This window comes from Meleagris gallopavo, chromosome 1, assembly GCF_905368555.1.
Source record: "Meleagris gallopavo chromosome 1, MGAL_WU_HG_1.1, whole genome shotgun sequence".
NCBI classification, from domain to species: Eukaryota; Metazoa; Chordata; class Aves; order Galliformes; family Phasianidae; genus Meleagris; species Meleagris gallopavo.
The window spans coordinates 63,402,989-63,417,389 of NC_139404.1; the positions used below are offsets into that span (position 1 = coordinate 63,402,989).

The following is a 14,401-nucleotide window of genomic DNA, read 5'->3' on the forward strand; positions in this document are numbered from 1 at the left end:
CCTGTCTGGGTGTTTCTGTTAGAGTTGACAGAAGAGAATCTAGTCCATCCTCATATGGTTTTATTGGCTGGGCAGTCTGTGGTTTAACAATAGTAAAAATTATCAGTAAAAGAATAAATGTTAAACATAATCATATTTATGAATGTATCCTAACTTTTAAGATGTAGACGAATTAGAGGGTACGTCCAATGTACTACGCTTCATTCAGGTGCTGCATTCTTTATTTGAGTGGATTAGTCATGATTAGAATTTACACCTGAATTTTCTCGTCTTATTCAAGTTTTCTAGAATGAAAATCATTCTGGTTTTCTTATCTGCAGACTACATGTATGCTTATTTCTAGTAGGGTTTCATTGTACATGTAGGGCTCAAATAGGTATTTCAAACCATAACGTTTTATCTGTCCAACAACAACAAAAAAAAAAAAAAAAAAAGAAAAGCAGTAGGTATAGTACAAATGATCTCACTCAAATCCTTACAGCTTTTTGGAGACTGACATCATACCCCCTATTCTCCACCATCTATATATGAGCAGGGTTGGTGGTGGTTGCTGTAGGTCGTCACAGGTTTCTTCTTTCTCTAGAATAAGTGTACACGGCCTTCCACTTTTTCCATCTCATTTGCATCATAATCCCTCCGACTAAACAGATACCATTATGGCACTGAGACCCTCTCTGCACAACCACTACCTTGGCTATATCTGTACTAGCTGCATAATGGTGAAAGGTTTGTTTTCCTTCCAATTGTCCTTTAAGCTATCCAGATCCATGTTTTTCGATGTAATTTCAGTAAACCCAGTTCACCTTACATCCAATAATGAAGCAGTATTTCTGTTTGTGCTCATTGCAGGCAGCTCATTCATGGAACTGTGCTGCTTAGCATGAAGTTGTACAGCATGCTTCCAGCAGCACTGATTACCCCAGGCATCTGTAGTGCTGATGCACCGACATCAGTAACGTTGCAGGTAAGAAAATGAAAAAGCTAAGGAATAGAGTTTTTTTCCAGCAAAGTGCAAAACATAGGATTTTTCCCACAGCTCATCAGGACATCAAAAATTGAAAATGCTATTTCCATTATAGCTGCTCAGAGAGAGCATGTTAATCTTTATGGATAGAAAAGTATATATGGATAGAAAACTATAATGCTGCATAGTGTATGATAATTTTTACATCAGATACCACCTCTAAGGACTACAGAAGATTTTCATAGAATTTTTTATTCATAAAATTTTAGTTCCAAAAATACTCTGACAAAAATTGCTGACTTCTTACTTGACTTGCAGCTTCCTTTTCAAGTCTGAACTTTTGTTCCATGTACTATTGAACTGCATGCCATTATAAGTGTAACATACAACTTGCAATAAGCATGAAGGACTTAAAAAGGAAGTAGCTACAAGGAAATTGTCAGTAAGCATCACTAAAGCTTTACCTCCATGACTACATGCTGAGAATCCACCAACTCCAAGCAGAATAGTGCTCCCAATACTGAAAATGCAGTAAGTCTGCCTGGTTGTTTTGTCATCTTACCAAGCTGAACAAGCAATTGAATACCTCAAAAGAAAAGCAAATTGTTTTCTGTATTAAAAAGCTGAAACAACTGTTAGCAAATGGCTTGTAAAAGTAGATAATATGGATAAATGAGGCTGGCCTAAAAATTTCCTGTTTTTAATGGACAGGGGATTTTCTTGTCTGAAGAATTCAGTCCAAGAAGGTGCCTTAGAATAGCTCTCTCTATTAAAAATAAAGGAAGTCAAGGTAGTAAATGACTGCTCATTTATAATTTGTCTCTGCTGAAAGAATCAAGATAGGAGGGTCTCCCATTTCTTCCCTTTCATTATTGGTTATTCTCATATAAGTGACAATATCATGATTTTGTACATAACGTAAATAGTGCCATAAGGTTGCTTTTCTGATATGGCCAACATGAGATTTACACTTTCTAGGGCATAACTTTGCTAGCATTTGACAAACGATACATATTAAAGACACACGCATATATGAAATAGATAGATAAAAAATTATGATGTGAGTTAGCAAGCCAAAATGTGATGTGGAAATTGAGCTGGATTTTAAGGAGCTACCTGAATTTTCAGTTGACTGTATTCAGATCACCAAATACCACAAGCTTCTTAATTTTGGTGGAATGTTTTCTTTCTCTGCATCTTAAAAACATTGTTCTAAATTTCTGATGTCTATATGGAAGTGCAAAGAATGAAAAAAATTGTAGATGCTGTACAATGTATAAGAAATTGATCATAAGGAACTGATATTAGGAACCTGATTCTTCTATCTTACACTGGCAAAGTGCATGTCAGAATTATCCCTATATTTATGGAAAAATAAATCTGTAATAATGGAAACTTTTCATTTAAGACCCATCTAATTGAAAAACAAGAGAGGAGAAAAGAAGGTAAAAACAACTTCAGCCTTCTGAACATAGTGAAATAGAGTGGATGAAATTTTCCCGGGAAAGTCAGAGACAAAGATGCCACTGATTCCTGTGGTCTGGGTTTATCACCAGCATATTTAAGTAATATGCTGCATGCAAAAAATATTTCTCTATCATATTTTGTATGCTTCCTGTACAAATCTAGTATGACATTTAACTGTTCTAGCAGAATACATATTGCTAATAAGAGTTCAGATTTTTTCTCTCTCTCTCTCAATTTTTATTTTTTTTATTTTTATTTTTTTAATAAAGATTGAATTTCCTGAAGCTGATTTGGAGTTCATTAACCCTGAACCTGAAGAGAGAAGAGATGATCTTGAAGAGCCAACTGAAGAGTGCCTGAAGCATATTGCAAAACTATCACAGGCACATTCTCTCTTGCTGTAAGTTGTACCTAACTAGTCCTGCTGACTATTATCTATCTATTGATCACAATTAAATGTATTCAATACTTTAGAAACAAAATTTTCCTCTGAAGGAGCCTAGCAGGATTGATTTTAGGAACAGCACTTCTAAATGTGAGAATAGATCACAGCAAAGCCTAAATAAGCTCCTGGAGATGGCAGTGTGTTTTACTAGTTTAGAAAACTGTTGGTTTTACCTTTCTCTTGTTACATCTTTTCAAGTAATTGAGGGAAGTAATTTTTTAATTCAAAAAATAAGATCTTCAGGTGATACAGTATGTCAATATCAGTATTATTAAGCAAACCTTTTGATTTGTTGAAAATCATCATCCTTTACTAATATTATACTATAGGGGTTAAATAGCATGTAACCATTATAAATGTGGACAAAGTTTTTTCTAAACAAAGGAGTAAATATACAAAGTTCAGCATTAAACAGAAGGCACATAGAGACAAAACAAATTACAGTGTATATAGTGAAGAAGATAAGTATGCCCAGATATATGTAGATTACATAATAAATTAAGATTAGTACTATATAATTTTATATATAATGCATGTGAAATTAGGAGCAGAAGTACTTATAGAAAGTCATTATGCCAGTCACAGTTAATTATGTGAATTAAATGTCAAAAGATGCATTAGTTTTACAGTGACTAAATAACTTCCCTCTCAGTCTGATATGATGCATCTATTAAAAAGCTTTTCAATTCTGATTTCCTTTTTCTTTCTTCCTTTTATTTTAATCAAGCAGCCTATTTAATGAACCATAAAACCACAGAATATTCAAACAAGGGATTTTCAGTGACAGAAGTAGATCAACTATCAATAAATGGAAGAGAATACTTCTTTAAGCAGGCAGTGGTGAATCCCTGCTACTGTGGAGCTGTGGAGGTAGACAATGGCATTAGGTCCATAAAGGCTATCTGAACACTCATGGCTAACGTTTTCATAAAAGACTATTATACAAGACCAGGCAAACATAGAGCCTATTATACATCCTTAATGCAACAATTTTGTATTCTGTGGGTGCATGAAGGGAGGAAGCCACTGCAAATGGCCAGGCTGGCATCCTCTGTGTAAATTGCATCTCTAGCTGCCACTTGCTGGGGGCAAAACACTGAGTGAGAAATAGACCAATGACCTGATCTGAGATGACATGTCTTAAATTTTAAAGGAAGCAAATGAGATCATGGTCATTTATGATGATTCACAGAACTAATAGTGTCATTCTGAAATGGCTTTCTTTTTTCTGGCTTTATCATATTTACATTACCCTCTGTGGCTTCCTTCACTCCCATCCCTTTCCAGGAATTGCTCTTACAGAATGTTATGCTGTAACATACAGTATACTTTATCATTCATTGAATTATTTAAGAAGCTCATTACAGGTTGTAGTACTTGCAGGAGGTATTAATTCTTTTTCCACCTTGGAATTTTGCAAATTGTTGGTACAAAAGGCTGCTGCTAAGGCTATGAGAAGTTCAATAACATTCTTGAAGGATGAGGAATAAGTAGTCTTTGGTTTTTTCACAATTGTTTTCATTTGTACCATACCATGAACAAACTGGTGTACCAAATAAATTGTCAAGTTGTAGAGTTGCTTATTTGGGGGTTTTAATGAAAGAAGTTCATTTTTATTAAGCAATTTCTGATCAAGAAAAATCTGTGAGCCAGCAATTTTTGTTGTATCAATATCAGGGGAATTCTTTTTACCTCCCTCAGTAAAGATGGAGTTTGATTAGTATTTGTAAAACTATTTGTTGCCACAAAATCTCAAGTTATCTTTCTTCCTTGCTTTCATAGTTCAAGAAAAGTTGGTAAATCTAGGTAACCTTTCAGGGGCAAAATGTCTGTATGATGATGCTCCAGGCCTACAAGTTTCAAATATGATTCTGAAATAAAAGGTTATCTGTGGATGGAACACACAAGAAAGCACCCTCAGGCTGTCAGGATCCCTCTGGTCATTCTTCTGAAAGCAGATAAGTGAGTGGACAGAAAATGTTCTAAACCCTGTGGCAGAAAAAGGAGAAACAATGACTAAAACCAGACAACTACATGGATGTTGTTGTTTCAGACTGTCAAATTCAGTACCATCGTGGATGCAGCCTGGCTGTGGCTCTGTGTCCTCATGTTCAGCCATTAGAGACTTGTAGTGCATATTCCTGCCAGGCACACGTACTACGAAAGGATGTCCAGCCACATAAATCAACACAGACAGAAAGCAGCGCCTTACCAGCACATGTAGAAACACATAGCACTCCCACAAAAGCAGGCAGCTTGATTCTGTTCCTCCTCTGCCTGATCAGGATCAAATTCTACCGTTGGAATGTGTACATACCCTTATCTCTATATATTTAAATCTATAACATTAAAATATTAATTACTCTAGTAGTTGTGCTCAGATCATCTACTAGCTAGCTCCAAATCTTCCTCCTTTCCTCAGCTGCTGACATCCAGACATACAAACCACCAAGTTCACAACCATACTGTGGTTACTGGTTTTGGATCTCTTCACGTTATGCAGACATGGGTCTCCCCAGTAACTGGTCCAGACACATGGTCTTCACAGCAGCTGACTCTCAGACCCTTGTCTCTGGAAGCTGTCTGAGATCACTGGTCCATGTTGCCAGCATCTCATGGCTGCTGATTAGTGATGGGTCACTGGAGGGGATCAGTGGGTCTAAAAACAGTGAACTTCAGCATATGGCACTTGTACTACTCACAGGTATGCATAGTGTGCAATTTTGTGATCTTTGGTGTCATCATGAAACCAGATGAGAGAGGGGAAACTAAGTGAGTTCATTAGTTGATGCCTGATATCTTGACTGACTTCTGACAGGAGCTGAGATGTGAGCCTTTGATGCCTTTTAGGATTACTGTGCTTGAAGCACAAAACCCCATAGCCATATGAGATAATGGCTTGAACATGGTATAGCCTGTTTGCCCACAGTGGCTCCCAGTGAAAGGATCAGAGACTGATTTGAAGCCAGGAAAATGACAATCTTTTTTGCCATCTTTCTTTCTTTCCTGCATACGTGATTTCTTTCTACATTTTTTTCACTGCTTCCACTTCCTTTTTTTTTTTTTTTTTCTTTTTTTTTTGGTCACTTAACGAGTAGTTAAGTGAGAATCTAGTTTGCCTACCAAACATCACTAGACTGCCTTTGCTGTGAATTGTGATTAGAAAGACTTCTTAGAGCCTGGTAGATAGCAGAACATGACTAAAAAAGGGCACTGATCTGCACATTTCATGAAATCACAGAACTGTAGGGGCTGGAAGAAACCTTTAGAGCTCATTGAGTCCAACTCCCCACTAAAGCAGGTTCCTTACAAGTCTCCCTGGTGGGTATTCAGGTGGCTCTTGAATATCTCCAGAGAAGGAGACTCCACAATGTCTCTGGGCAGATTTTGCTAATCTGTCCACAGGAGAGAAACCTGCAAGTGAGCATCATAGCCAGGGGGCCAAAATTTGCAATATCTAGCTTTGCTTTGCTTTCCTGACTCTTTTTTTGTTTGTCTGTTTGTTTTGCTATTTTCTCTTGCAGTTCTAGGGCTGAACATGAACAAGCATATAAACTGATTTTTACCGTTTCCCCACAAAAGTAAATGATAATTAAGACCAATTTCCACTGAAACAATTTCCATCATTTAGTGAAAGATATTGAGGGAGATTATCAAAAGGAAAACAAATGAATTATTTAGATTTGAAGTAAGATTTTCTTTCTTCTTTGTTTTTCTTTGTGTTGAGAAGAAGGCTAGAAGACTATATATTTTGATATAATTGATAGAAGGAGGGAAACTTAGACATAATAACTTAAAAAACTGCATTTTTATCAATACATAGAGTTTATTAGCATCTTATCACTTCTGTGTCAAAGAAATAGCCTTATTAGCATAGCAATCTTCAGATGCTAAACTTATGCAAAACACTTCTACCACGTTTTATATGTTCTATTGTATGTGTATGTAAACTTTTATTACAACCAATGTAATACCTCTCTACAAAAAACGTAAAATACTACCAAAGAAAAGTCCAACCCAACCTTTAATTTCATTTTTAATCTTTAAAATACGTTAGTCTAGTTTCTTACAGAAACATGGAAAGAGAAAATGTAATTGCCTCTAAAGCAAAGTGTGAAATCTGTTATTTTGAGAACTTGATACAAGGATTGGTTTCTTATCTCGTTTTTTAAGTTCAGTGGAGGCTTTAGATGCTTTAATTTGAACAACAAATTGAATAGTTTGGATCATGCTGTTTGAAAGCTTTAATCTCTGCTTAGAGTTAACATATAAAAGAGGTGCTTCACAGAATCAGAGAATGGCCAGGGTTGGAAGGGATCTCAAGGACCATGAACTTCCAACCCCCCTGCCACAGGCAGGGCCACCAACCTCCACATTCAATACCAGACCAGGCTGCCCAGGGCCCCATCCAACCTGGTCTTGAACACCTCCAGGGATGGGGCATCCACAACCTCCCTGGGCAGCCTGTTCCAGCACCTCACCACTCTCTTGGTAAAGAACTTCCCCCTGACATCCAGCCTAAATCTTCCCTCCCTCAACTTAAAACCATTTCCCCTTGTCCTACAGAATACCATCTGAATGCAAAAGAAAACAAGATGGAAATAAAGTCTTAGGCCTACTTTAATTTCTTTTTCTGTGTGACTTCTCCTTCACCGAGAGAAACATCTACGTATTGTTAAAGTAGACATGCTGTGAATTCTGACACAGTCTTTTAAGATGATTGCTAAAATTATATTTTTCTTGAAATGATTACTAAAAGTCATGACAGAATGTGGATCACGGGTAGATTTTTCTTCTGCATATATTTATGAGCTTATTCTCCTAAAAAAGAGGAATAAACATTCTTGTGACATTTAAAAAAAGAACAACTACAACAGCAAAACTACCTCTCTTCTAAATGTCCAATGATATGAATTGTGGCGATCTTGAGAATTTGGGAAGGGCTAAGTTCCTTATTTTGGCTAAGAATGCTCCAGATCATTGTCAGTAGAAGGAAGATGGCTCCCTTCCAACTTGGGATATTTTATTCTAAGATGCTGGATTTTAAGCCCAACTTAGCCAGTGTTCATCTTGGCTTCAATAATGACGTGTCAACTGGAGATCACTTTGCACTCTCAAAGCTTTGATATCAAATGAAGGAGTTTGAGCTTGTCTCTCACAGGTGATTTCTTCTTCTGTTTTCTAATGATACCAAACTCTGGGATTTTAATATAGATGAGGCAAAAACACCTGAATTGTTAATAAATTGAAAAAATAAGTTAAAAAAAAAAATATTTTGAGGCACTTATGGTGGTGAAATATGGTGTGATGCCCTTTGATTTTATCAATATGTTATTCAACCACCTAATATCTCTATGAGGAATTTGGTATTGCATCCTTTTTTTTTCACAGCATGCTTACAAACAGGTCTTACAAACAGACAGAGGTTGACAGGAGCTTTCCTTCCCTTTTATAAGCTGAGGCAAATGCCATGACACTGTATGGGCACACATGCTCATGTTCCTGTGCATGGTTTTACCTTAAACCCCAATTTTAATGCAAATGTGCTAAAAATAAACACACCTTTATTAGTCATAGCAAGGACATGAATAGAAACTATGGCTAGTGGTGTTGTATGTCTGGTTGTTACAGATGGAGCAGATGGAAGTAACAATAAGTTACCCAGTGAAAACCAAAACTTCTTTGTCAGAAAATCTCAGTGAAAACAAACAAACAAACACCAACAACAGTGGAAAAGAAAAATGAGAGTGCTTGGGAAGTGAAATAACCATATATGTGTGTCTTTTGACACTTCATTTTTATATGACCCAAGGCTGACAGATCCAGAGTATAAGTATCACTTTTCTTATGAAAGCTGGTCTGCAGAAAATGATATCCTACCCCAAGGAAAACATGTACGTAGTTGAAAAGGAGTGTAGTGTATGACTTGGCCCCACAGTACAATAAAGTTTGGTGCTACACAAAGCTCCAGGTGGTTTTAATTTCAAACTGAATTTCTAATCTTCTTTTCCAGACTCTCAGAGCAACAGAGAAGAATCTTATGGTTTTATCGTTACTACTGCAATAATCAAAATTGCTCCCTTTCTCTAGTACTGGGCAGTGCACCCAGTTGGGATCGAACAACTGTGTCAGAAATATATTCTGTCATGAGGAAATGGAGATTTTCTAACCCTCTGGAGGCACTTGGACTTCTAACTTTCAGGTAAGGGAAAATTAGCTTAGTAGGAAATTAACAAGAAGCAGAATGATTATTATGTGCTGCTGATTATTTCAGTGTTTCACCTATGCTCAACAAAGTATGCTACTTCCTTTAACTGTTTGTTTTTGGTTCTATCCCCCTTGTACTGCAACTCCTGTGATGTCCTTAAGTTGAATACACCAGCCCTGTGTTCTTGGCTGAGAAGGTTTCCTATTTTTCAGAATAATGAGAAGAGTATTTCATTCTGTACAGCAGGTTCAGTCAGTTTCTGGTAGCAGGTGATCAATCAAATTCTTAGCACTTGCATAGCATTCCATATCTTCAAACTACTGTGCAGACATGAACTCAGGGGAGATATGGAAGACTGAACTATGCTTCCAGTTAGAGATTATGTGCAAGTATGTGCAGGCTCACCAGTAGCCCATCTTTCTGAAGCAGAATTTTGAAAATTTGAGCAACTTCTGGGTGATTTCTTATCTTTTGCACAACTTCTTACACTGGGAGCTGATTTTCAGGAATGTTTGAGATGGTTTAACCTATGAAGGAATGGCAGATATCAGGGCCTCAGCAGTTATACTTCCTCTAAAACCTTAGTACATATTTTCTGCTAAGTATTCTACCTGTGAAAGCATTAACCTTATGGATGAAATGACTGAGAAATTTGATCTATCAAGTACTTGTCTGGATAAGCATGAGACTGCATCGGCTTTCCAATACCAGTTCCATATTTTACACGTGACCTTTAGAAATAAGATACTTCACCTAGAGCTTTACTTGAGGAGAAAGAACTGTATTTACTCAGCCCCACGATATTCAACAATAGCTGTTTTAAAATACAGAGCAATTTCCTAAGAATTCCTGTGTCTCATGTTTATATCTCAAGTATTAGGAGTTTCACATGTTTGCATATATGTATTTCTGATGGTTAGTGGGAGTGATGGAAGCAAATATTCTGAAAGATGGAGCATATTATTGGCATTTTATTTACCGTTAATAAATGATTAGAATATATGAAAGACTCAATGAAGAAAGGAGTATACAGGCAGCATGTTTTCTTTCACACTCAAGTAACAAGAGAGTTTCTCAGAGCAATTTCAGTTCAGACCTTATGTCAAATTTCGATTCTGTTTATGAGTGACATTTCTGGAAATGAGGAGCTTGACTGTTCCTTGAAGATGCAGCTCTGTGTCAGAGTGTGATGCAGAATATTAGCTCTTGCCAGGTGCTTCTCAGGGTATTTGAGTTATCTATCACAAAGCTTGCTTCTCAGTGTGAAGTGAATGCCGTGTACATGCTGTTTATTCTTGCAGACATTGCTGGGATGGAAAGACAAGATGATGTCATCTTGCTGTGTGTGGCTGGTGCCTCCAGTGATGCCAAAGGGCTATTTATTAAGATCTTACTTGGTTTGTCTCTACAGTTTCTTTCTCAACAAAGACAACACCAATCTATTTTCTTTACTGTGAAAAGGAGTTCTGGATCACAGTACAAATCTTTAAAAAAAAATTTTGTCCTCCACATATTCCATATTTTACAGGTACATGAACAAGTGGGAAGCTAACATTCTGAAAGAGAGGGATTACATTTCATTTAAGATTTCTAATTTCAAAGATGTCTAGGTCTCATGATTTCACTACTGAGAGACATGTAAATGCAGATTGAAAGAGTGGCCTAAAGGAGTGAAGTACTTTCTGTACAAAAAAGTTTTCTGAGGTTTCTTCTCATTGTTATCTTTTCCTCAGATTTCAGTCATATTGAAAAGTAAAATAGCATTGAGTACAATCCAACTTCCCTTCACTATTACCTTCACTGACTTTTGGAGTGTAGGCTCCATAACTGAGCTGTTTTTGAAGGTTCATTCATCTCTATCCTGCATTATGCTTGGCTCTGACAATTCATCAACTCAGTTCCTGACTTCTATCATCAACAAAACAGCTCTCTGATTACTTGTGATTACTGAGACACAGCTGAAAGGTCCATGTTTGTATAAAACATGAGCAGAATATAAAAGAAATACTTTTTATGAATTCATGCCTATTGTAAGGACTTGTGTTACCATCTCTATTTTATCCTAGGTAAGTAAAATAAATTGGGCATATGTTTTGTTAACATAATTCAACTGTGCAGGAGCAGCTGCACCAAATCAGAACAAATGTCAGTCTAGTGCATCCTGTCCAACAACAGACGTCTAGGGAAGGCAACAAAAATAGGTTAATCATAATGATGTTGCCTTACTCTCCCAACTTCCAGTAATCTACAGCTCAGAGAGGTTTTTTAGAGTTAATAGCCCTCTTATATTTTTATTTTCTTTTTTTCTTAATAAAAATAAATTTAGTGTTTACAACTGAACTTAAAAGGCATTCTGTAGCAAGGAGATCCACACTTGAGCTCTATACTGTAAACTGTGACACATACAAATTATACCATATTGTAAGGAGCATCATAAAAGATCAAGATGTTCCAATCACTCAGAATATTGTTTCATTTTTAGGAATTTCACTTTGCAGTATCCAACACAAAAGCTGAATTTCTGCAAGAATATGCTACCTATATATGCTATATATGGTTTAGGGAAGGTACACAAAATCACTAATCTTTTGCAAATCTTAGGCTGGGGACCCTAATTTACCATTCTTCTCACAGCAGAGAAGAATCATCTGTCCCAGTGATTCAGCCCAAGCTCATATTTGCAAGGATAAAAAAAATCAAATCACTGGAGATGCTAACTCATTGTATGAGTTACAAGGCAGCATTGAAGTGCTTAGGGAAAGCTATCATGACCCATCAAAGTAAGCCCTGCTGTCCTGCAGGGAACTCTCTTTGCAACTTTCTGAAACTTCTAAATTGTCCACAATGTACACAATGTACAGTTAAATGTACAGTTTAATAGATGTTTCTTGTTCTCTTCTGCTTTTGCACTTCAGCTTTTCAAGCACATATGAGGGCAGCCAAATGATACCACAGCCGTTTATTCTGTGGAAAGGAAGAACATTCAAAAATTGGAAACTCAATCATTGTACATTTCACAGATATATTTAGTAGCAGTCTTGAGTCCAGTACTTGGAGCAAAGACATTGATTCTTAAAGCCCCAGAAGCCAACACTTTAAAAAATAATAATAATTTTAAAAAGATTGTTTCTTTAATCAATAAATACAGGATGAGACGGCTGTCAAGGAAAAGTGAAAAATAGGATTTTATACTTCTAATTTTACTTCTAATTTCAGGGACAGGTGATTGAAGGGATTGCCTGAAAAATATATATTGCTTTTTCCTAAGACAAAAGGTATAAGGATGGTCCCTCCACCATTGATTATTGGTTCCCTCTGAGTTTTACTATAGCCTTCACCTACTGGGCTTGGCAAAAAAGCCAAATTTTAGTGAAATTTGGTCTAGTCTAGTATTAAATGGGGAGGTTGGTGGCCCTGCATGTGGCAAGGGGTTGGAGATTCATGATTCTTGAGGTCCCTTCCAACCCGGCCATTCTGTGATTCTGTGAAATTAGAGCTTTCTCTGACCATGCCTACTCTTCATGGCAGACTGGGGCAATGACACCAGAATACTTGTTTATTCAAAGAATTTTCTTCATAACTGAGAGACACCAAAAGCAGTGTTGGAAATGCTGCCTCATATGGTGTATTGCTAGCCAATATTCTGTGTATGTATAGAGCAATCATACTTGCAAATTTTTGTCAGGTTATTTTGATTTCAAATTATCTAAAATGAAAACCAAAATGAATTCACTAACCCAAATAGCAGAAATTAGGCTCTTTCGTGCTTCTCCATAGACAGAAATAATATGCTCATAGTTATAGTATCCCTCAGCTTTTGACTTTCAAAACATTACTGTTGCTTTTCACATTATTTAGCAGAATTTCTGTGGAGCTATAGAGGTTAAGATATATACGAATTTATGTGAAACTCACTTTCTAAACAGTAATTATAATAAAATGGGATAGCTTGAAACTAGACTGTTCATAAACCTTTGAAAGCCAAATTGATTTTAGACACATTGAGTCAGATTGCCACTGTTTTAATAAAAATAGAATTAGAACCCTGCAAGTCTGCAACTGAATATTCAGTAGTTATCAAACAGATGCAGCTAAAGCATATCTGACCTGTCCACAACTTATTTGATTAAAAGGGTCCTAACTGTCTATCAACGTGGAGGACAACTGTGGGTTTATGCAAACAAATAAAGTTAGAAAAAACAACAATCTATAATAAATTTTATGCTTTGCTTTATACATGTTCTAGAGCTGCAGAATTTTGTGGTGTGGATGGCTCATGAAAGACCATTTCATTCTTTATAGAAGTCCTCAAATGGTAGAAAATGCAGTAAAATGACAGTTCAGTTTATCTGACAAATATCTTCGAGCATGGGGTTATTTGAGACATTGCAATAAAAAAAATGAAATGCACATCTATTTCTCATTTACAATCAAGTCACTGGCAAATGCCAAAATCTCAAGACAATATCACAAATCCACAGGATACCTCAGCAGCACTTAGTTTTCTGTTTGAATCTGATTTAGCTGAAAGGTACAGCCAGACAAGATGCTCCCTACTGGCTATCTGTATGAAAATAATAAAAGACTGGATGCTGCTCTTTTTTCTAAAGCAAATTGTAGTCTGTTCTCATCCAGCTCAATATTCAGCTTTTTCAGAAACCATCATAAAATCTCTTGGGAAACCTAACAATTTTAAACTATTCAGAAGTTACAAAATGGATGGCTGTCAATCACTGGCATCATGCAGGGGTAAAAGAACAAAACAGCAAAAGGTTAGTTGAGGTTAAATATCAAAGGAAATCAGTTTAATAATTTAAGGAGTATCCAGATTTCAAGACAAGATATGAAGGGGAAATTTGAAGTCCCTCATAACATGAACTGTTGTGGACTAGACCTGACAACCATTGTTTACACATTGTTTTTTTCTTCAATAGTGTCCTTGAGAATATAAATGTGGGACAAACTTAGGAGTCACAGTCCCAGTTGTGGAATATCCATTACCTGAATGTATGACAAACATTTAATTATTCAAAAGAAGACAGGTACAGTTTGTGTTGCAATTCAGGAAAATGAATGAGGATCACAGTAGTTCTATCCACTTAATTATTTATTGACCAATAGCTGGTTTGTTGAGCAGGAAAAAATAGAAGAAAGGGAATGGAAGGGAAAGGAAGGGGAAGAACACAGCTAGAAGTAATTGGAAACCTGAATGAAAATGGGCAGTTTCAATCACATTTAAAATCTGTGCAATGAAAAAAATCAAACATTTTTAAGTGTTTTATTTTAAGTTGCGATTTTATTTTATTTTAAGTTGCGA

At 36.4% G+C, this 14,401-nt stretch overlaps 1 protein-coding gene across 6 annotated transcripts in view; it reads left to right on the plus strand.

The window, feature by feature from the left end:
- Positions 1-14,401, plus strand: part of PIK3C2G (phosphatidylinositol-4-phosphate 3-kinase catalytic subunit type 2 gamma) — a 290,952-nt gene that overhangs the window by 152,339 nt on the left and 124,212 nt on the right. For all 6 annotated transcript variants that reach the window (XM_085230990.1, XM_085230979.1, XM_085231006.1 and 3 more), the window contains 3 exons: positions 850-964; positions 2,701-2,831; positions 8,890-9,078. In XM_085230990.1, the coding sequence (XP_085087116.1) occupies positions 850-964; positions 2,701-2,831; positions 8,890-9,078 (435 nt within the window). The remainder of the gene's footprint in view (positions 1-849; positions 965-2,700; positions 2,832-8,889; positions 9,079-14,401) is intronic.